The sequence below is a fragment of the Neopsephotus bourkii genome, unplaced genomic scaffold (assembly GCF_033783945.1).
Source record: "Neopsephotus bourkii isolate Nb327-2 ecotype Australia unplaced genomic scaffold, CSIRO-AGI_Nbou_v1 NB_1376, whole genome shotgun sequence".
Classification (NCBI taxonomy): domain Eukaryota; kingdom Metazoa; phylum Chordata; class Aves; order Psittaciformes; family Psittacidae; genus Neopsephotus; species Neopsephotus bourkii.
In genome coordinates this window covers 1,600,925-1,623,153 of record NW_026901855.1, presented here as the reverse complement: position 1 = coordinate 1,623,153, position 22,229 = coordinate 1,600,925, and the positions used below count along the sequence as shown (strand labels likewise).

Here is a 22,229-nt window from a genome sequence, read left to right as displayed (position 1 = left end):
GCTGCTTTCAACATGCTGAAAATGTTACTAATAAGACTACAAAAAATTTGCACTATATAATAGATGGACATCTCAATGTCATTAGTTTAGGCATCTGCAGTGGTAGACATTCAGTATCACAGACCATATAGAATCATTTCCACTTACATCTCCAGAATTAAAAGTCTAGTTACTGTAATTCAGTTTGATTTTTTACTTGGCATCTAAGACTACTACTCAAAGACATACTAAAGGTTTATCAGTAACTGGTGGTAGTTAATGATTAATAATAGCAATGGGAGGGACTTAAATTCTACAATAAACCAAAAGCAGGTATCAGTTAACACTGCTTACCAATTTGCTGCTGTCAACAGAATTCACAGTTCTTTTAAAGCACTGAATATAGCTGTGTAAATTTCCCTGGTTTCTGCAACTGTTTACTTAAAAAGAGCATTATTACTCCAAAAGTAGTAGCATTCATGTTTTATTAAATTGTTTAAGGAACTTAGTGGCTATAGTTGAACTGCTTAGCCATGCTTAAGCTCGGGAACCAAAGCTTGAAAAAAACAAAACAAAACCGACCAAACAAAAAAACCACAACAAACCAAACCCCAAAACAAAAAAACAAACCCACATTCAGTCCTAGTTATGTAGATTTCTATGGTAAGGCTGCTGTTGAATAGCAGGAAGAATGAGAAAAGCCACAATATTTATGAAAACTCTTCAAAATGCTTCAGATTTTTAAAAGAAAGACTTTAGTGGGTGTGCGTTAGATAAAGAACAACCCATTTGTAATGTAACCTCAGATTTCACTTACTAGCAGTGTCCAGAGGATTACAGATATGGTAGAAATTTCTAACCAAGAATGTAGTTTACAGAGACAGTACCTTGAGAGATGATGTCAGACACTTCATTGACCATTTTGTGATGATGATACCAAAGACATTGACAATTTGTGCTACAGCTCAGCTGAAGTTATTCATAGCTGTCCCAAATGCATCATCGTAAGGGTGCTCTGATGGGGTTGTATCATACTTCAGGTCTGAACAGTGCAGTGTCTTGCTGTTAATTCTGATGATGTTTGTACTATGACAACACAAAATACTTGATATTCTCAAAACAGTCTAGGAAGGCTCATCAGCCAAATCACGCTGATCGAAGTACCTAGTGGTAAGAAACAGAATATGGTAAGAAATCTCTAATGCAACATTACTATGCTCCGAGTTGTTAGATCCCTTGCTTTCTAGCACTTCTTTCAGTGTTTTTACCATAATTATAGCTTTGAAGTTCAGGGGGCTTGTCTCAGGATACCAATATGCTTTCTTCACTCTTAGGTTTATCTCAAGTCCTTTTACCCAAGTGTATCTGCTACATAGGCCCCAGGGTACTTTATTTTCACTTTCAAAGAACCTAGGTTAGGACAAGTAATCACACATTTTATTCTGGACAACCTTTACTGTTTTAGGTAAGTAAGTCACATTACCTGCTAACTAAGCAGATTATCAAGTTCAGAGCTGATATTTGTTCTTCATTCCTGTTCTCCTGAAAGAGGAATAAATAACAGGTCATTTGTTACCCGTGTCAAACAGAAGTGCTGTTACATGATATACTATGCGCTTGTAATCTTCCCTTCATCCTCAAAGCAAACTTAGGACACGAAAAATTACTTACCAAGAACTGAAAAATAATTCATTTTATAACTTGCTAAGTCCAGCAAGTCCTTTGCGCAGTATAGCATTATGTCTTACCTCTAGTACTCTGACTTCCGAGCATCGTCTTGCCAGCTGTCGAATAAGGGAGTGAGCTTCAGGTAGCAGAGGTTTTTCAAGGCATGCCAACAGTGCATAAAGCCATCTACCCTGTGTAGATTTAAATAACAAAGTTTTTAATTATGAGCATTTCATTGACGTTTCATGCAGTTCTTGTTATACAGAGCAGGACTGGAGCATAGTTCTCGAAACAAAATTGCATTTAAGTGTTAATGTCAGAATTGAAAATTTTGAAAGCCCTATAAGACACTACCCTAATCAAAGTTTTGACAGTAACTGAAAATGATACATACTCTTCAGAACCTAAAACATTTTCATAGAGAATTATGAACAATATATCCCTTGTTTAATGTGTTCATGTGCAAGTAATTAAATATTACCAGTTTAATTTAAAAAATTAAATATTACCAGTTCTGGAGTAAAATTTTTCTCCCCAAACCAGCTGATGAGGTATTCCAAGACAGTGGTTACTGTTGCCTTTAAAAGAGGGATAGAAAGAGACAATAAAATACCTGAAATGTTTTGTTCTGCTGTCCTTCTACCCAGAGGATTATATTATATAAAAAGCGATGTGATTTAAAAAAATTATGCACATTATGAATTTCTACTCTGTGATGCTATATGGTATTTATTCCAGGTTAAAGTTACATATAAAGGTAAAGCAGGTGTTAAAGCACCAGTTCCTGGAATGAATTAATTTTCTGTGTCAACAAAAAGTTACTGGTAACTAGCTACAGATAAGGAAAGAGGCATCATGCTGACTGGTTGTTTTCTATAAAGGTGACTAGTGGAAAACATAATAGTAAAGTGTGATAATTACAGCCTTGCAATGTAGGAGTTCACAATTGAGTGTCAGGATTGCACTTAAAACACTGAGAAATCTTAAAGCACTGTTAAGCACCTAATGGGCCCTTCAGCAAAAAACAAAACAACAAAGGGGAAGTGTTCTTGAGAAATTGCAAGGACAAAATACTTCTAAAACTAGTCACAATGAAAGTTTGCTAGTAAAGCTGTTTGTAGCTGAAGGTCAGATAGTGATTACTTGTTTTTCTTGTAAGTGTACAATGAATAGCAATTGCAATAAATAGTTGCCTACTCTAGCACACAAAAATAGGTAATACCTGCAACAGACAGAATATGAGAAATAATTGTTTATGCAATGTCACTATGCAATTCTAAGAGGTAGGCTTACCTGGTTCATTCTGCTTACAATACTTAGCAGAGGGGGAAAGCCAATCTGAAAAAAAAAAAAATCAAGTTGGAAAATGCAGACATTATCATAGACATTTTTGTTCTAATTTAGAACATGCTAACATCTTAATGTAGTGCTCAGACATTTGTAGTGAATTGAAAGACTGTTCTGAGCTTTGAAATCCATTTTTCAAAAGTCTTCAAGCAAATTCAAGATAAGGTCCAGTCAAATTCAGGATCAAAGAACCTTGCTTTTCCTGGTATCTGTTAGTTTTGTTTTCTCAAAATACGGCAGTGAAGGACACATTAGTAGGATAGCATGTATAAGGAGAGGAGGCACATATCACAGTTCAACAAAACACTAAAGCACACTATGCAGAAAGCTTTCCCTTCAGTAAGCAACAAAGTAGCATGCTTTAGCTGGTAACAAGTAACCTCGACTAAAGGGATAGACTTGTTCTCTGCTTCACTTGGTTTCCACTTAAAGGGGAAGAAAAAAGGGAATTTCTGGGCCGCAAGAGTCTTTCTACATAGTGCAAGGTGGTAATAAACAATAGGGTTGTTTCTGGCAGTTATTCTTGAAAATAGCATCTGAAAATTAGATGCAAGTTCTATACTCACCTTTATGTAATCAATTCCTAGACTTTCATCATCAGATTGTGTATCTATTTCCGAGTATATTCTTTCACCCAGGCAGAACTTCTTCCAGCCTTCTTCATCCTCTGGTTTTGGCTAAAAATAAATAAAAACTATGAAATACTGCTATATTGAAGACACCAAAGAAAAGACTTGATAATATGATCAAGATGTTGCATTAGATTATAAAGCAAGATTAATCATGGGTTTAATGACCTGAACACCTGCCCCCCCCACACTGCTATTTACTCACCATAGTAACATTGCTGTCCAAATGTTGTGACTGCCAGTGATTTCGGTGCTTGTTCAGGCTCTGAGTAGTTAAAACAAAACCACAGTTCAACTTTTTGTCCTAGCCATAGCTACTCTTCATTGTCCTTAAAATGCATAAAAAGTCTATTTTATGATGTTCTATAAAATCCGTAGAGGCATAACTGGCCAAACAGTTGCCATGCCTCTTAGTATAAATGAAACTAAGCTGCTCATGCTGGGTTTTTGGAAGTAACGTTAAAGCTGGAGGAATTTTAAAGCCTTTAAAGCTTATGAAAAAAGCTGATTTAGTCCAAAACCACACATAAAGCCAACATCCTGTTTCTAGCAGTGGTCTGTATCTCTATCAGATATCTACAGAACTGCTAGAAAAAAGTGTGCTTCCCTAGGGTATTTCTTCTACCTGACAGGGATGCCATATAATAAAGCCTGGCCTGCTGGACAGTTTCCTGTACAGAGTGTAAACTTTTTGTAAAGAAGGAATTTCCTCCCAACTCAATTGTTATTGTAGCAGTAAAAGCGACTGCTAAAAATGCTGTGTGTAACAGCAGCTAATGCATAGTGTTTGAACAAGTAACTTCTGATTCTCTTTTTATTCTTAGATATTTTTTAGAATACTGTAATACTTCAAAGTGTTAATTTTGGCACAGATGAGCAGACAACTCATTTAGGTATAAAAGGAGTATCTATACAATGAATATACCTTTAGATGTAAGTTTGCTTATTCTACTAAAACCTCAGATTATGCACAATACGTATTACGCAATGTGATGCCTTGTAGAAATAAGGGCTAGCTCAGTTAATGTTTACATTGTAGATGCAGCAGTACAGACTCCCACCTTCACTGATTTATTTCTCTGACAAAACAGGGTAAATGAGCCCATGCAAAACTGAGTGCTACAGCAGCTTCAGTGCAGTTGGCTATTTAAGAGCAGCGTGCAGTATGAAAAAGTTTGTGCTAACACAAACTTCCAAATACATTTTACTAAGTCAGTATCTCTCCTTGTAATGGGTGCCACCACTGTCAATATTCTACCTGAACACTGTGTTGTATATACATGAATCTCCTCATGGGTTAGAATCCACTTGTTTTTTCAGTTGATGTTGAGTTCTGTAGAACATTCCTGCTGGCACTAGGTTTTAATATAACCAGATAACATCACAGGGGCTTATGTTCTCCCTCAGCTACTCAACATCATTTAATCTAAACACCAACAGGTATTTTGCTGAAGTGAAAGCAGATTTTTTTCTTTAAACATGACTCATGAGTTTTACCAACAGTTTAAAAGCCACATAGCATATGAATTTATTTCCCCCCAAGAACTTAAAACATTTGCCTACAAACATCTATCCTACCATAAAGTCGTAACACTTCTGTACTAGATGGGAGGTTGTCCCCCATAAACAAAGGAGTGTTCTATCCACAGTCCTTTGACCCCCTCTCATTTTGTACCTGACGAACAGCTGAGAAATTGGCCACTTGCTGCTGCTGCCACTTGAGCGTTGGGGAGTATCCTTCAGGAGCAGGCTGACATCCAGAAATCTAAGAAAACACTGGCAATAATTACAATGCAAAGAAAGCTTTGTAAGAAGAATCCTTAAGAACAAGAGAGTCAGTAAACATTTACTATCAGGTAGACAATACTCTTTAAATCTTCATTTAAGAAAGGTAATTCCATGACCACATCCGAGACTGACTTACCAATTGGTTTAGAAAAAATTTCTTCTGACTCCTCTTGTATACAAATAAGAAGAAAACTTAAGTATTCAAAATACATTGTCAATTACTTAAGGTCTTCTTTCTAGCAATGCTCTGCTTTAAATTTCCCTGTTTATAAAAAGCAGGGTGCTATCTCGGACAGTTGCTATGAATCTGAAGTATTCTACTTGGCAAGATAGCAAGTCAAGGAAGAAAGAACACCACAAAAATATGTTTTAGAATTAACTGACAGTTAAGTAGATACAACCTCTTTAAAGATAAAGATGAAAGAGTTATTAAAAAACAACAAACAACTTTCTGCAAATGTTTAAGAACATCACTACAAAGACAAATGAAGAGATGGTCACAGAAGTTACATGGCTGTATGTCAATACTGAAAATTTTTTTTGAGCAATGTACTAGTGACATTTCAGATTACAGAGTTTTCACTTGAGAAAGAAAATCTTGGTCTGTCAGACAACTTGACAGTAGATAGAAAATCAAGCCGGCAGGGGCAATGAGACAACAAAAAAAATCTACTTGGGCAGTCAGGAAATAGTGCAATAAAATATTACACCAAAAAGGAAAGAAGCAGTGCTAAAATTTCATCTAACTTTAGTAAAGTATAGCTCTATGTACTGCCCTTACCCTAGATACATATTTAAACCCAAACATAAATATGGAGATAGCTTCCTGAAGTTTATGGAGGTTTTATGATTAAGTATTTGTGAAATTTAATTCAATATTAGATTTCCTGAGACAAACAGAACAGCTTGCTGGGTATCAAGTAGCATAGACGTTATCAGTTTAGAGCAATTATAAAGCCTGCTGTTACCCAGCAGTGGAACAGATGTTTCTTCAAACCCTGACATTTAATCTAATCCTGTAGATGCTTTAAGATCCAGCAGTGCTATTTAGTTATGCCAAATATTCCCCAAAGTAGTAAAACCTTTATATTAACATCTTTCCCATTTTTTTCTCTCAAAAAAACCCCAACAAAACAACCCAAAAAACAACCCAAAACAACGTGTAAAAGTTTTCAGACTTACTGAAACATTCACTGTCTGCTTCTTCCTCAGTTTTCTGGGGTCTATTTGCGCCACAACCACATCTGGACATCGAGCTGCTTCAATCCTACAAAATAAAATCCAGATTTTCCTGTTCCTAACAGGTGGTCATATTCAGCACACCTCTGAAAGACGGCACCTGCATAAATCTTCAGGTATGTAAGACACTAGACACAGCGGGAATTCTTACGGAAAATTTGACTTGAGAGTGATAGGTCAAGTACTCTCAGCTCCTACACAGCTGCTCCAGCCACTTCGGAGCTTGCTCATGCTCTAACCCGCCTATAAACCGCGCACCGCTTCCCACAGCGAGGCCTCGGGAGGCCTCGCACAGCGACTGGCACGGAGAGCCGGGCGCCAGGGCTCCCTCCTCCAGGGGAAAACCAAGCAGCAGCGGTCCCGGAGCTGCAAATAGTGCCGAGAGACAAACCGCGTCCGCGACGCGGCCCCGGCGAAGCAGCAGCAGCCTCACAGCAAACGTGCAAGTTTAGCTGCGATGCCGGACGGGATCCCGCTGCGCAGGGAGCACCGGCGAAACGGCTCTTCTGGCTGCGGCTGGCGGGCTAACGGCCGCACAACAACGCGAAACTCAACCCGGGCAGCACAGGCTGCTGCGCCGCTCACAGGCAGGTGACACCAGCCCAACCGCCACTCACTGGACGCGCTTCAGATACTCCTGGGGTGTCCTGGGAGGCACCGTGGGGTCGAAGTCCTCAGCCAAATCACAGTCTTCCACAGGCAATAGTCGCGGCATCAACTCCTCCATACCCGACTCCATGGCCTCACCACCACCGCTACGAACACCCCGCGTCAGCAGACCCCGCCTCGCCGGGTGCCACTAGGAGGCGGTGCGAGTGGTTCTCGCGAGAACTACGGGACTGGGCTGGACCCTCCCCTGCACCCCGTGGCGGCTGCCTGTGCGGTAGGGGCGGGTGCGTCTTGAGGCAGTGTGATACGTGGTCTTGCCCACGTGCTGCCCATCAAACCAGAACGAGATGCTGTTTAAAGTCCCTTCCAACCCAAACCATTCTGTAATTCTGCAGTTCCTTGAAATGCTTTGGGATTTATGATTGAAATCAGCTGCGTAAAAGTTGACTGCTATAAATTTAAACAGATAATCTGTAAGGGTTAATGCCTGAGTTTTTATTTTGTTGTTGTATAGTGGGAGTATCTACATGCCAAATTGAAAATGAGGTAGCATTAGCACAAAGGGGGATTGTTTCTTAGTTAAGATAAAAAGTGGAAAGATAATGCTGTAATAATTTACATTGTGTATTATGAAATCCCTGTTACACAAAATATCAATCTGTATATTATTTTGCCCATTGGTTCTGCTGCATGCAAAGTCAGTTTAGTGCTACCCACAGTCCATCTAGCAGATCAGAGTTGCTCTATCACTTCTGATACCAGTTCAGAAAGAGCAATGCTTTTTCTTCCACAAGGCTGTTTTAGCAGTTCTGAACAAACATCTACCTTAACTCCTCCTCTCCACTGGCTTTTGTTTGTTCTAAGGTGTTTCCAGAGCCACTTACGTGTAACAAAGAGTTTTAATTCTGAAACCCGGATCTAATGTCCTAGTTGAGGACCACGCAGCTGCTGCAGTCACCACGGGATATAATACCTGCTTAGCTAAAACTACTGTGATACTTCTGCAAAGGCTGACCAATGGGCAAGACAAAAACTTCGGTGAGTCCACCTGTAAAAAGTTTTTTTCGTTTACTTCAGTAATATTCAGAACTTATTTTTTCTGTTTGTCATGAAGTCAAGAACTGTGAACAGAAAAAGAATCCACAGATATAAACACAGGTTAAATAACTTTCTATCCTTAGATTTCTTTTTCTGGAACTTTCCATTTATACATTTAAAATGAAATAACGTATTTTTAATTATTACAGGGAGTCTTCCATGGATAATAAAATCGCTTCTAGCAAGTTTTACCAACATGTTGATGCAGTGGCTAGCAAATATGACTCAGTGGAAGAAGAGGAAGAAACTAGGAATGAATATTCTTTCTCCTCAACTGCCTAGGCCTCATGGAAGAGTACTTTCCCAAAGAAAGGGTGAGTTGTCATCAGCGGACATACACTGCTGAGGGAAAAAACAAAACAACTAACACATGAACAGAAAATTCTACATTAAAAAAAATTAAATGCTTTAACTCTACCCTCTAAGATTGGGAGATAATAAAGTATTTTACTATAATGAGTATACACTGTGTTAGGATCCTATTTTCTGTTCCATTGTTTTGCTTCTCCTTGCTTTTCTCTGTGGTTTGCACCATCCTAACAGCTGCAAGACATAAGTTTAAAGCACTGGCTTGAGTCATGATGTAATGAAATTTAATTGTGCTAATGACTGATTAAGACTGTTTATACCTTTCATTTGTAGTGGACTTTCAGAATAGTATACTTTCCTGTTCTTTCTTCTCCCCTTTTAAGTGTCAGTTGCCTCTTTTTCTCTCGCAGCCTACAGATTTCATCCTGCAATTCCGACTTTGGGATTTGCCTCTTTTCAGTGTAACTTTCTGAGAATGTTTCACATAGTGTTTGAGTACTTTTTAAATTACAACACTGAACTGCTTTCTGTGCGTCTGTCTGAAGTTACTTTGCCACGTTGTGCATTTTGGTGGGGGTGGGTGTTTTTCATAAACTGAAGAGGTTGCGTGTCCTTGGCAAGCTCCTGCTTTAATACTCCCACACCTGGCAGTGGTACTTGCGGATGTGAAAATTTAACATCCCTCCCTTTAAGTTCTTCTGTTGTTTACCTAGCCATGTTTTTGGACTGAAGAGGACTGGTAAATGTTACTGGAAATAGTAGTGTGATAGAAATTCTATCATGATTACATCTGATGCATTAGAAAAGAGAACACGTATGTTTTAGTTGTTTAGTTGGTGGTCATAGAATGTTTTCAGAGTCACAGTGGAGGAGGACATGGTAGCCCATAGAATCTCCTCCACGTCTGTGTTTGTCGCACTGAGTTATCTCAGGAAAGACAGAAGCTACTGCTCCAGCCTTTTGTGGCAGGCTTGTTTAAAACGATTCTGAAGTGCACGGTGTCACCCTTGCTTGGGCTGGGGGTAGGGTGTGGGATAACCACGCTGGCAAACTGGGCAAAACTGTATGGTTACATTTACGTGAAAGTTACTGTGTGGATAGTAAATAAACGTATTTTATTGCTAAATAGTTATGAAGTAAAGCACTCTATCAGGCTAAACCCAGCAGGAATATCATTCCAGTATCTTTTTTTCCCAGGCAGTCCAAAGAGTGAGACTGGAAGAAACGATCTTCAGAGACAGCTGGAAGTCGAGCAAGGAATTAAAAACACAAGCACACAAACGGGCAGGAGCCGTGGGGACGGTGAAGATCAGCGCTGTGGGATACCTGACGCCGACCCCGCTCCACTCTCCGGGGTACAGGCCGGGAGCCGATGGCAGCCGGGCACTGCACCAGGCCGGGGGGAACCGTGGCGCTCAGCCCGCCCCCCGCTCTCTGCCCCTTGACGTGGCGCGGCTTCTCCTATCGGCCATGTTGGCTGCGTCGGCAGCGCCGGGGCGGGTGTGTGTGTGCGTGGACTGCGAGAGAGGTGGCGGCGGCCGGTGCGAGGTGAGTGAGCAGGGCAGGGGCTGAGGAGGCAGCGGAGGGTGTGGGGGGCTGGAAGAAGGCCATGGGAGGAGAGCTTTTCGCCGGGGACGTGGCGCTGCGCGGGTATGGGGGGCACTCCGGGCAGTGGGGCCGCCGCCCGGCTGCTACCCCAGGAGGGAGCGTGGTGGGGAGCTCCCCGCCTCCCCTTACGAGGCTTCGGGCGCTTACAACGCTCTCCGTGGCGGTGGGGGGGGTGGGGGATCCCCCTGCGGCCGGAAGCTGCTCTCGGGGCCCTGAGGGGCTGGGGGTCCCGCCGGTGGCTGGTCAGCGCTGCCCGCCGTGTCCGTGGCGGTGAAGCCCTGCTGGGGCCGTGGGAGCAGCCGCCCAGAGCCCCGTTCTCTGCAGGGTCTGCCGGCACCCGGGTAGGGCCGGCGGGGCACGGCCTCAGCGTGGCCTCCGCTCCGCCGGGTGTAAAGTGCGGCTCAGTTCTGCCGCGGCTGCCCTGTCCTGGAGTTCCTCCTTGGAGCTGACAGCGATGTCTTGAGGTATCAGTAAAACTACATAGAAATCGTGTATAGGCAGGCCCTGCTGCCTTTTTATATGGGGTTTTTAATTTAGGTGGGGTGTTACATACACTGCTTGTTTAAAAAAGAAAAAAGTCCTCAGTTAACATACCTGGGCGAGCAGGTTTGGATGGTGGCTGTGTTTGAGTAGCCAAAATGAAATTCTCATGTTGTCACTTTGAGAAGTTGTGGTTGGTTTAGATAACTATTAAGTTGTTCTCCTTATATATTGATGAATTCCTCCTTGGAACTGAAATAGATTTGTGTCTGAAATGCTGATTTTGGCATGAGAAATTAAGTGAAGATTTATTATTAATCTCAATTTGCCAGATTATGAGTTTATAATAAACTGGTTTGTTTTAAGAAAAGTGCACAGTGAACTGTACTGATTTAGTGGCAGTTAAATATATGGTGAAGTACTTCGATCCATCAGTGCTGGAACCTTTAAAATGCTGTAGAGATAAATGTTTTAATTTTGTTTGTATGTGCTTGCAAGGATTAGTTGATATTATTTTGGTGTTCTTCTGTGCTGGGATACATTTACATGTAGTGTGTAAATGTTAAATGGTGCTGAAATGAAGGAGGGGCTTCAGATTATGAGCTGTTTGCAGTTGTTTCTAGAGGCATTTCAAAATAATGCCGTTTCAAAGTAATGCATTTCAAACCCATTTATTCAGCTACAGGATAGCTTTCCGAATGGTGTGTCAAACACATTTGGTGTGTGTGGTTGTTAGGAAGACCTAACCGTACTCTCGCATCTAGTCAGAATAATTACATAAATACTATTGTTTGCCTGAGAATCAGGCCTTCAGAGTCAGGTATCATCAGCCTGTGACATTATGCAATTCAGGTGTGGCTTCTTTCTGTGACAGAGTGAGATTGCCATGGTGCAGGGACATGAGGTAAATCTAGCTTCAGCAACGGGAGTGAGGCAGCAAGCCAGGATGGAATAACTAGTGGTCTTGTTGGGATGTCCTCTTCTGCAGCAAAGCTAAAGCAGTGATACCCGAACATGGGAGCTATTGCTGTTCAGCTCTTCTGAAAATCACTTGTCTGTGTTTTTGGAGGTGGCAACACGTGTTTTCTGGCATTCAGGTGTATGAGGTTTGGTATGTAGCCTGTCGGTCAGGAGGGTTTACTCTTCTGGTCCAATGTAATACATCTCCACACGTCTCCCAGAAAATGTGCCTGCATAGTTGTAGCAGTGGTGCTGAAATGTAAAGGAACTTGCCAGACTGTGAGTTTCACATCTAGTGAAGGATAAAATATGTCAGCATTATTGGCTCTTGGAAAGGAAGAAAAGAATGGAAGAAAAGGTGGAGGAAAACTTATTAGCAAGTTCTGCCTTCTGAACAGGAAATACACACTGTACTAGAAAGCAACAGTATTTTACTCAGTAAATCCAACAAATCTTTTATGATACATATGCACTTTATTAGTCACTGCACACTGGTGTTTGTACATGGCCTTCTGAGGAGAATTAACTGAGTAGTAAAAATAATGCCCACATAAAGCCATTTCAGACATAGCTGGAATGAAATGTGGAGACTTCAAAGTCCAGTGCAGGAAGTGGGAGTTCATGTTGCAGTGTATGGAGATGGAGTTGGTGGACTTTGTAGCAGATGCCTATGGAATACCTGAAATAGCCTTTAAGTTGTAATTTCTTCTTCTCAGGGAGAGAATGTGGATATAATACACAGGTGACAGCATCTGTGGAAAACTTTGAGAAGGGTACTCTGTTAAGTTTGCCTGTTAGTCTGTATTCTATAGGAACAATTTTTAGACAGCTTTTTTTGTACCTATCATCACATGCTGACAGTTGATTATTTCCTAATAATGCTAACTGTGGAATGTGCAGCTTCTCTTTGGTTTGTGGATGTTGCTTTTTCTTAAAAGTCAGCATTAGAATAAAATCATCAAATTAAACTGTGATTTAAAAGAACTAGAAAAGCTTTTAGCAGTCATAGAAATTAAAGGTGCCATGCCATTATAGTTTTGATAAAGAGAGCTAGGTCTTCATAAATGGAGTTTCCAGGAGTCTCCCTTAGCATATGAAATTGCAGGACTAAGAAGGTGAGTGTGCTTTTGAGAATTCCTGATTTAAATCTCAATTCAAGAGGATTACAGTGTTTCTAAAAGCTGTTCATTAACTTAGTAGAGTCTAAATTGAGACCTGTGAGTATTTTTCCAGACTGCTTTCTAAGGTGGTTCATGTAGGCTTTTACAGTGCATTCTTATTAGGCAGCGGGTGTTCAGCTGTTCTAGTTACTGGAAAAACCTGTGCTGTATGTGCTCTAAAATGTATTTGGAAGCATGCAGCAGGTCAGGAGCAGTGTATATATTGCTGGGGGTTTTGGGGCTGGGGGGAGAGGGCGTACTTGCTGACTTTCCCAGATCTTCACAGGTACCTTTTGAGCTTTTCAGATAAACCTGTGTTCCCCAGTGCTTGAGTTTCTGAGTAACTAGCTTAGAAAGCCTTAAGTTGGTGCCCGAAATGGTAAATTTAAGTTCAGTTGTTGAAGGGCGAATCTTGATGGGTAATGTAGTGGAGTATGATACTTGTATTTCTGACAGTTATTTCCTAGCACTGCTTTAGGAATGTACTGTTGTGGAGTATCGTGTTGCTATTCCTTTATATTTACATGTTTACAGGCTGCATCATGAGTTACTGAAAATATGGTTAGAAAACTCTTACAAAATTTGTACAGCAGAAGTCATAAACCAAGTACACTTAGAAGAAACATGTTTGATTCTTAAAAGAAGTCAGAGGATTAAATAGTTTGCAAGAATGAATGATTCTTGAATAATGAACAGAATGAATAACTAAACACATTAGTGAAAGTCCTTAAAGCAGTGTGTATTTTTTTTGTTGTAAGCAAGTCTTTTTTTTATCATGTGTGCTGCATGATCTCTACACTTACCATAGAGTTATTGCTTTAGTTCCAATATTCCTTACCTGAGTTTGTTGCTTAAGTCAGGAAATTATCAGAAGATGGACTATTTAATGCTATGTATTTAACTTGTAACATGAGATACTTATTCTGAAGAATTTGCTGCATCCTAGGAGTCCTGATTTTCTTTTATTTCACCTTGGAATTCTGTGCATTGCTTTTAGTACTTAAGAAGTGTTACTCAGTTTGATTGTAACTCAGTTACTGTATTTGAATGTGTGACTGTCATTAAGTGCATTCAGTGGTTAAAAATGTTTGCATTTCAACGTTCTAATGGTTATCTTTTTGTTTTAGTGACAAACAGAAAAGTTGGCCATGACAACGTTCCTGGAATTTATCCAGCAGAATGAGGACAGAGATGGAGTTAGGTTCAGCTGGAATGTTTGGCCTTCAAGTCGTCTTGAAGCCACAAGAATGGTAGTCCCGGTGGCTGCCCTCTTCACGCCATTGAAGGAACGGCCAGACTTGCCTCCTATTCAATATGAGCCAGTTTTGTGCAGTAGGACCACGTGTCGAGCCGTTCTGAATCCCTTATGGTAAATCTAATACATATGTTATGCCAATATTTTACCTTACAGTCTTTAGGATAGTACCAGTTAAATGATGCAAAAGATCTGGTGTATTGAGGCATTCCTCACATGAGTATACAGATCAGACTTACAGATCTTAAAAGTTTCTGCATGTACATTTGCATATGTAATTTACATCCTTAAAATGTAGCTTTCATTTAACCAGTCTTTTCAACATATTTAATTTAATTGATGATGAGGTATGTTATTTTTCAGGATCATCCTGTGAGTTAGTGTACTTCTGCATTTTGCCTCTAGAAAATTACTTGGATAAAAAAATTATTATGCTGTGTCTTTTTAACTATTAGGCCCTGATGTTGTTGAATTTCCAAGTGAAATAAATTCTTTTACTGTCCTTAGATCAGTTTAGTTTAGTTTAGTTTACCAGAACAGAAGCTGAAAGATGTGATAGATAGATAGATATATCAGAAGTAGACATGAGAGAAGGTGAAAAGCTATTTAAGCTGAAGGGTGATAGTAGCACAAGCATTAGTGATTGTGGCCTGGTCATGGATAAATTTCACTTGGAAGCAGAGAAAGTGTTTCATATGTCATTCCAATCACAGAAATATGGAAAAGAAACAGATCAGTTTTTAAGGTGGAGTTTGATAGGCATATGAAAAGGTACTGAGCGATAGTGAGAGATTAGACATGGTGTAAAAGATCCTGGAGAACAAACTTGATTTTATGAACAACTTGTGCCTGCCTGGGAGAAAAGACAGTTTCAAAGCAGACGTAAAGTTATGTTTTAGTATTAAACAGACACAGTGGCTGATTATAATGGAAATCAGACTTTGTGGAAGCTAACTTTTTCAGAAGCATTATCTTTTATTGAGGGCTGAAAGAAAAATAATGGAAAGACAGAGCTGTGAAGGGTCAGTCAGATCCCTGGCATTGCAGTGAAATGTGCCTCTGCATTTTCCCTGTGTCATGTTTGCAAGTCATGAGTAGATATTTATTTATTTATTTATTTATTTATTTAACAAGGTGCGATTAGAGACTCAATTTGGGGGTACCTTTTGAAGCCTGTGTGGCAACAGTGTATCAGGCTCGATAGTCTGTAGCCTCTGAAATAGGTAGATCATTTGATCTCAATAGAGCTGTGTTGTGTTTACAGCATGCTGGGATTTATCCAAAGGTTTAATAATACTTTAAACACTTTTGCCCTTGTAGACTGGAGAGGATGTGACAGCAAGAAGTGTACACTGAAAACATGTGGCATTTATTTTCCCTTAAGATGTGAATAGAGCTCCATAATATACCTCTGTGGCATGAAGATACAAGTTGCATTTTTTAACATTTGTTTTAACTATCTGAATAGCCATGCAAGTGTAGATAAAAGGAGGTAGGCTCATCAGTTGAAAACAAAAAAAAAAAGAAGTCATTTTCACTAGAGAGAGAGCTCTTAAGTTGGAAGCTGGTTTTTTTTTTTTTAGAGCATAATGCCTGTTTGGGATAGTCCCAACTCTGACAGGTAATAGACATAGGCTGGGAAAGGAGGAAAATGCAGAGGTAGTGAGAGTTAAAATGATTTGCCGAAGGTCATGCAGAAAGTCTCTAACAAAGGTGCTGAGACTCTGTTCTTAAATTTTGTACATGCTTGTTTTCCTTAATACCATTCTTCCTCTCTAATGACATTAATTGGCCTGATGTGTAAGACCACTTATTTTGAATTCATAATATGGGTATTTAGAGGAAAAAATAATTAGGAGAAAGCTTTTTCAAAGTCAGTGTGCTTTTGAAAAATGAAAGTATTTTGGGGACAGTGGAGGAAAACAAATTGTTCATACTATGTAATCTTTTTTTATTGTATTTTACAGCCAAGTGGATTATCGAGCAAAACTCTGGGCTTGCAACTTCTGTTATCAGAGAAATCAGGTAAGAAAATGAAACATTCAGCATATAGAAAATCTTCATAAGGTAAAAGTGAGCATTCTCATTTTTCAAATTATAGTTGCAAACTGAAATTGGCAGCGAGAGCATGAGCGTGCAGCTGTATCTTAAGACACTGCATGGAGGTTTTTTTCCTGACAGCAGTAGTGAACATCTGTTATGGAGGAAAGTAGTCTGTATGTATGGTTTTGTAGAAGTTGTAATCTTTTATTTATACTTAATTTCTGTGGTTTTATTTGCAGTTTCCTCCTACCTATGCCGGCATATCTGAAATGAATCAACCAGCTGAACTTTTGCCTCAGTTCTCCAGCATTGAATATGTAGTACAGGTAAAATAATTAAACATCTATAGCCTTGCATATACAAAAGAATTAATTTCAATTTCATTTCTTCACTGCATTTTAAGGGCTGTGAGTCTGTATGCGCTTATTAGTACATCAAACATTTGTGTCACCAAATGGAAATGGAAAACATAACTCTTTATAAGAATGTAAGGATAACTAGTAAGACCGTTTAAAACCAAAACATTGTAAGAAGAGAGATCTCTTCTCTCTTGCAATATTTCTGTTAGGTCTGTTTCTTTACCAGGGGCTTCATCTGTGTTTGTGCCAGTGGTCTGCTTACTGCTTCTTGCTCAAACGCATTTGAATTTCAATTTAAATTTGTCTGACTGTTGATTAATCTCTCATTAATAATTTGATTCTAAGTATGTGTTTGAATGATTATGAATTAGTTTTAGGGCTAGCTGGTTTAGAGGAAAGGACTAATACGTATTAAATTCAGGTATTAGAATGTTAATATTAATTCTTTTTATGGTTACTTGAAATAAAAAATGGACCTAAATCCCAAAATTGCAAATATTTGCAATTGAAAATTTGTAAACTCTAAATTTCATTTTTGAGGATTAAAATTTATAAGACTTCAGTGAGGCATTCAGGTTATGAAGAGTGAACACTGAACAGAATCTCAGCTTTTTGCCAGCTCTTGTAACATAAAGTAAGGGGGATATCTGCTCATAGTACAGCAAAATTAGTTTAGAAAGAATAAAAAGAACTGATTATCTCTAGAGTAAAATTATGTGGTGAAACACTATGGAATGTCATCACGCTGGAGTATTCTGTAGCTATAAACAGCTTTAAGACTGTTACATTCACCTGGAGCAATAAAAGCTCATTGTATGTTAAGAGATTTATACAATTGCACATGCTTCATGTCCTGATGTCCTGAAAGGTTTTTTTAATTTTCTGCTGTCATAAGCGCTGCATTTTTGTGCAGAGTTCATTATGGTAGTGTTTTTTTTTCCCTTTTGCCTAGGGTACTGATTACTGCTTCAGAGGGAGCTAAGTTAGATGGAACATTGACATTACTGGTATAGTTGAAATTAAAACTTTTGCAAATAGCTTTTCGTGTGTTTGTGTTTCTTAAAGCGTGGTCCTCAGATGCCTTTGATATTTCTTTATGTTGTGGACACATGCATGGAAGATGAAGACTTGCAAGCTCTGAAGGAATCCATGCAAATGTCGCTTAGTCTCCTGCCACCAACTGCGTTAGTAGGTCTCATTACGTTTGGCCGAATGGTGCAAGTTCATGAGCTTGGCTGTGAAGGAATTTCCAAAAGCTATGTCTTCAGAGGAACAAAGGACCTCTCTGCAAAACAGCTTCAGGTAATACATAAAAGCAAACAAAACGAAATTGTCAAGGTGATGATGATGAAGAACTTCAGATAGTCTGTAAGCAAATTTTGTAATAAAATCTTATGTATTTGACTACAGGAAATGCTAGGGCTTACAAAAGTAGCCGTTTCACAAGTTGGTCGGGGTCCTCAAGTGCAGCAGCCACCACCATCTAACAGGTAATGTGCCTAAAACATCTGAATAACATACTTTGGCTACCCTGATTTACTGGAAAACCTATGTTTTATGGCAATGAAAACAATCAAATCAGTTGAACCTTTTGATCAGACACAAATTTACTGGGAGAATAATAGTTATAGCTTGTTTCTTTCCTACAATGTGCACTGGGAGGAAAAGACTTGATAGTAAAATCATCTGGATGATGCTTCAGAAATGATCTGAGAGAATCTTACATAAGCATATTACAGATGGTTGGTGTGGTGGAAAGTGTTAATGGCTGCTATAATGCTCCTTCCTTACGTGGATATCCAGTTTTGCCTTACCTTTTTCTTACTCTTCCACTCCTCTCCCTGCCCCTTCCCTTCTGTCTCTCATTTGGAAATTGCAAGTTGGTGTTTGATTCTCCTGTGTTTTCCATTATGACATAGAAGAAATCTATGAAATGATAAGAAAGAGACACAGTTTTTCAGTCTCTGCCTTCCAGTAAATAGCTGCATTTGTAGACAGCCTGTAGCAGAGAGCACAAAGAATCCTTTACATAGTTAATATTTCTTCTGATCTCTGATTTTCACTGAAGCAGCAAAACTTGAATTTCTTTTTTGAGATTCCTAGGTTATCATCTGCTGTTTTTGTTTGAGTACTCATTGTTCTTTATGGATAGTGGCAATGAGTCTTTAAGTCAGAAAGTTTTTGGTTTACAAGCTCTTTGCTGAAGTTCTTAAGCTGACCTTGCTTAGTAACATGTAGTAACACCAAACAGCATTACTCTGGGGAGACAGAGACGTTGCTCTGAATTCAGAGTAGAATGCAGAATTAGACATTGCTAATATATGTCTAATATATTGCTGGTGAGCAACTGATAAAATTTTTATTTAACGGTTTCAATCTAAACTAATTTAATTTACCTGCTTACAGATTTTTGCAGCCAGTGCAGAAAATTGACATGAATCTTACTGATCTTTTGGGTGAACTGCAACGGGATCCTTGGCCGGTTCCACAAGGAAAACGGCCCTTACGTTCTTCTGGAGTGGCTCTTTCTATAGCTGTAGGGCTCCTTGAGGTAATAGCTTTAACTACAGTTATGCTGATATGTAAAAAGATCATTTTGTTGCAGAAAAGCTGCCACAATCAATATGTAAGTAAAAGCCTTGTAACGGATGCATATTAGTTTTATATAATGATTCTGATGGATATCATACCTTGCATGGAAAGAATCATTTTAATGAGGCAAAACTGAACTTTGAATTAACAGCCAATTTAAGTTTTGGGAGGGAAAAAGTACAGTTATTTTTAGAATCCTGTCAACATGACACATACCTGAATAGCTATTTCTTTTGTTGAATTTATAGCAAAACCTGATAGTTTTATTTGTCTTTAATTTCCTTCAGTGCACTTTCCCCAATACCGGTGCACGTATAATGATGTTCATTGGAGGACCAGCTACGCAAGGACCTGGCATGGTTGTAGGGGATGAACTGAAGTTACCTATAAGATCATGGCATGACATTGAAAAAGACAATGCTAAATATGTTAAAAAGGGTACGAAGGTAAGAGATGGTAATGGGTGACATTTATAGGCATGTTACCAGTAAGTAAACATTTACATTGTCTGGCATTGCAAAATACTGCTAGTAGCAAAGGTGGAAATTGTGTGATTTTGTTTACCTGTCTCTGAATGTATTTCTTCAGGAGTTGCTTCAGAAATTTCAGTGTATTGAGTTAGGACTTTGTCTAGCTCACAGTAAAGTTCTTTGAAGTGTTTCTCTGGTTTAAGTCAGAAAAGATTTATGTGACTAAATGGTGTATTTAGAGTAAGGCTGCCTGCTTCTAAGACAGCTGTTCAAAATGGTGTCTGTTTGGGGAGGGTTAGACAGTAGAGTTTAGGCACAGTCCATTTCAACTTACATACATTTCATCTGGGCAAGTGAACTGCATCCAAAACCTGTTGAATTTGTCTTAACTGATTATAAGCTTAAAGTTGAGTTTAAGTTAAGAACTTAAACAATCAGCTCAGTCATAGGCACCTGCCATTATAGGCACTTGAGATTAGGAAGGCATATTCAGTTCTGTGTGTTGGATATAATACTTAATGCAAAGTTTAAAAACAAAAACCAGTTCCATTTTCTAGTTTAAATAGCAACCACTGGACTGTCTAGTATGAGTCAGGTTCTCATCTGGTCAGAAAAAAAAAAAAGTTAAAAATTCCAATTTTAATTTTAACTTCAGGAAAAGATGTATTTTTAGCTTGTACTGGAATAATATATGAATGAAGTCTGATAATACTGTTTTGTAAAAATTTTGGGAGTTAGGATTTAATATGAAGATGCGGCCCGTTCACACTGTAGATTGCTATGAACTGAATTTTCATCTTGGTTTTAGCATTTTGAAGCCCTGGCTAATCGGGCTGCAACAAATGGTCATGTTATTGACATATATGCATGTGCGTTGGATCAGACTGGTCTTCTGGAGATGAAGTGTTGTCCCAACTATACAGGGTAGGTGCCTATTAATTTTTAAGTTGTATATGGAGATGCAGTTTTGATTCTTTTTTTTATTTTTATTGTTTAACAAGAAATACTTAAAAAAAAAAAAGGCCAAACCCACTCTGATGTACTGTGATGGCTGCATTTGTACTGGAATTTTGGAATTTCTCAGCCTCTGGGAAATTTGTCACCACAATTGTGGGTTTGATCAGAAGGGGTTTGCTGTTTTATTTTAATATGATCAGTTTGAGGCTTAAATAACATGGATAACTTTTAAACAGGGGATATATCCAGTTGCTGTTCTTCAGTGTGCATGTATGTAAGCTGCAGCTTTCAGTAAAGATAGAGATGTCATCTTTTTCTTTTTTTTTCTTGCTGTTCAGAGTGGGGGAAAACCCTGTGTTATTCTGTCTTGTTTATGCCCTTCTATATACTGTTTTTCATAGGTTTAGCTATTGTCTTAGGTGATTATCAGGTGCATGTGTTGCTCCTGATTTTTGCTACCTCTGTCTAATTCTACGTTTCAAACATGGTCTTGTGTTTCCTTCAGCTTGTCTTGCCATCAGTTCACTTTAATATGATCAAAGAAAGTTTTAGTCTTTCTTGTGAAACCTCTCCCCTATTTTCTGTCACTGTGAATAGTGCCTTTACCCTTCGGTTATGCAGATATGCAGCCTGGTATAGCTTTTGACTCTTGCTTGTGTGTTTAGTACCTCATTAATTTTGTAAATCCTGCCAGTTCTTACTCTGTATTTTTTTCAAAGACTCTATCTTCTTTCTATTTCTGAAAACCTTTTCCGTACTCACAATATTTCATCTTTACTAGTATAGCCACCTGCTTTACATACCATTTGATTTTTAGGTCAGCCTTCTATATTCAGTCTGGATTGTCTTGCCAAGCTCATTTTTCTTGCTTGTTACTGTTACCTTTGTCAATACCAGTTGCAGGTAAAATATGCTTATTGGTTTAATAACTGGTATATCTGTGGGTAAAAGGCCGCCTTAGTTGCCTGTCAATGTCTTCATGTGACAGAAGGATCCTAAGCACATGCTATGTATCTGGGCATACAAAGAATGAGAGATGCAGCCACAGGTTGTGGTGAACATATGCTTCTATGTTTCAGGCCAGCTTGGCCATGCTAATCACTACTGGATTGCTCTTTTCAGATCTGTGTAAGCCTTAGCTTGAGAGTTCTCACTGTTCAGGATCTTTACGTTTATGACTTTACCTGCACATTTGAATCCTGTTCCTTTTTTGCATCAAACTCAAGCTCTGTAATTTTGCTCTTTCTGTCTGCTTTTGTGATTCACCTTACCCTATTTCCTCTCTTCTAGCCTTAATGTATAGCTTGTCTATTTCTCCTACAGCTGTTCCTATTTCTGATTTGGTTGCATCCTGCATACAGGGAGGAATTTCTGATTCTGCCCATGTCTGTTTTCTTCTATCTTTGAGCATCCACCTGAAAACTTTTATAACTTCTTTCAGGTGTAATGTGTGATCTATTACATTTTACTAATATTATTTAATTAATACTTTTGGATGAATAAAAATATCTTCCACTATTATTTCTTAAATGCAGTGTATGTTTCGTGGTAAGCAGCAACTGTTGCAGTTACATCCACAGAATATTGCTAAGCATAAAGACAAATTGTGCTTCTTGAGCTGAAATTTAAGCCTGAAATAATGAGTGAACTACACAAAATGGTGTGGAAATAAGTTTGGA

The 22,229-nt window shown here is 38.9% G+C and overlaps 2 protein-coding genes and 1 long non-coding RNA gene across 7 annotated transcripts in view; 2 read left to right on the top strand and 1 right to left on the bottom strand.

The window, feature by feature from the left end:
* Positions 1-611: 611 nt before the first annotated feature.
* On the bottom strand, positions 612-7,462 carry GEMIN2 (gem nuclear organelle associated protein 2). Of its 3 annotated transcripts, none has more exons than XM_061367343.1 (10): positions 7,268-7,462; positions 6,594-6,678; positions 5,299-5,388; positions 3,829-3,888; positions 3,558-3,671; positions 2,941-2,982; positions 2,157-2,225; positions 1,728-1,838; positions 1,463-1,521; positions 612-1,143 (listed from the first exon to the last, which is right to left on the bottom strand). In XM_061367343.1, exons 1-10 carry the CDS (start codon positions 7,387-7,389, stop codon positions 1,104-1,106), a joined length of 792 nt encoding a protein of 263 aa, XP_061223327.1. In that variant the 5' UTR covers positions 7,390-7,462; the 3' UTR covers positions 612-1,103. The 3 variants fall into 3 exon arrangements, with proteins under 3 accessions (XP_061223327.1, XP_061223326.1, XP_061223328.1); XM_061367342.1 differs by having other exon boundaries at positions 2,941-2,985; positions 3,561-3,671; XM_061367344.1 differs by lacking the exon at positions 1,463-1,521 and having other exon boundaries at positions 2,941-2,985; positions 3,561-3,671.
* Positions 7,463-7,962: 500 nt separating this feature from the next.
* LOC133219812 (uncharacterized) lies at positions 7,963-9,974 on the top strand. Its single transcript, XR_009727538.1, has 3 exons — positions 7,963-8,297; positions 8,507-8,671; positions 9,864-9,974. It is a non-coding gene; the product is annotated as an uncharacterized LOC133219812 (long non-coding RNA).
* A 110-nt stretch (positions 9,975-10,084) lies between these two features.
* The window catches only part of SEC23A (SEC23 homolog A, COPII coat complex component), a 30,430-nt gene continuing 18,285 nt past the window's right edge, over positions 10,085-22,229 (top strand). The window contains exons 1-9 of one of the 3 annotated variants that reach the window (XM_061367340.1): positions 10,085-10,214; positions 14,002-14,243; positions 16,097-16,154; positions 16,412-16,498; positions 17,597-17,833; positions 17,942-18,021; positions 18,938-19,082; positions 19,411-19,569; positions 20,402-20,517. In XM_061367340.1, coding sequence (XP_061223324.1) covers positions 14,023-14,243; positions 16,097-16,154; positions 16,412-16,498; positions 17,597-17,833; positions 17,942-18,021; positions 18,938-19,082; positions 19,411-19,569; positions 20,402-20,517 — 1,103 coding nt within the window. In that variant the 5' untranslated portion in view covers positions 10,085-10,214; positions 14,002-14,022. Of the gene's footprint in view, positions 10,317-10,513; positions 10,669-14,001; positions 14,244-16,096; positions 16,155-16,411; positions 16,499-17,596; positions 17,834-17,941; positions 18,022-18,937; positions 19,083-19,410; positions 19,570-20,401; positions 20,518-22,229 lie in introns of those variants that run through there. The other 2 variants (XM_061367339.1, XM_061367341.1) reach the window with 2 other exon arrangements.

What these genes read in the sequence shown, in the direction of transcription:
- GEMIN2 (XM_061367343.1), bottom strand. Translation starts at nt 7,389, where the DNA reads ATGGAGTCGGGTATGGAGGAGTTGATGCCGCGACTATTGCCTGTGGAA. An exon ending in AGCAGACAGTGAATGTTTCA is followed by an intron (nt 5,389 to 6,593) that starts GTAAGTCTGAAA and finishes GTGTTTTCTTAG; the next exon opens with ATTTCTGGATGTCAGCCTGC. An exon ending in TTGTAAGCAGAATGAACCAG is followed by an intron (nt 2,226 to 2,940) that starts GTAAGCCTACCT and finishes CCTCTTTTAAAG; the next exon opens with GCAACAGTAACCACTGTCTT.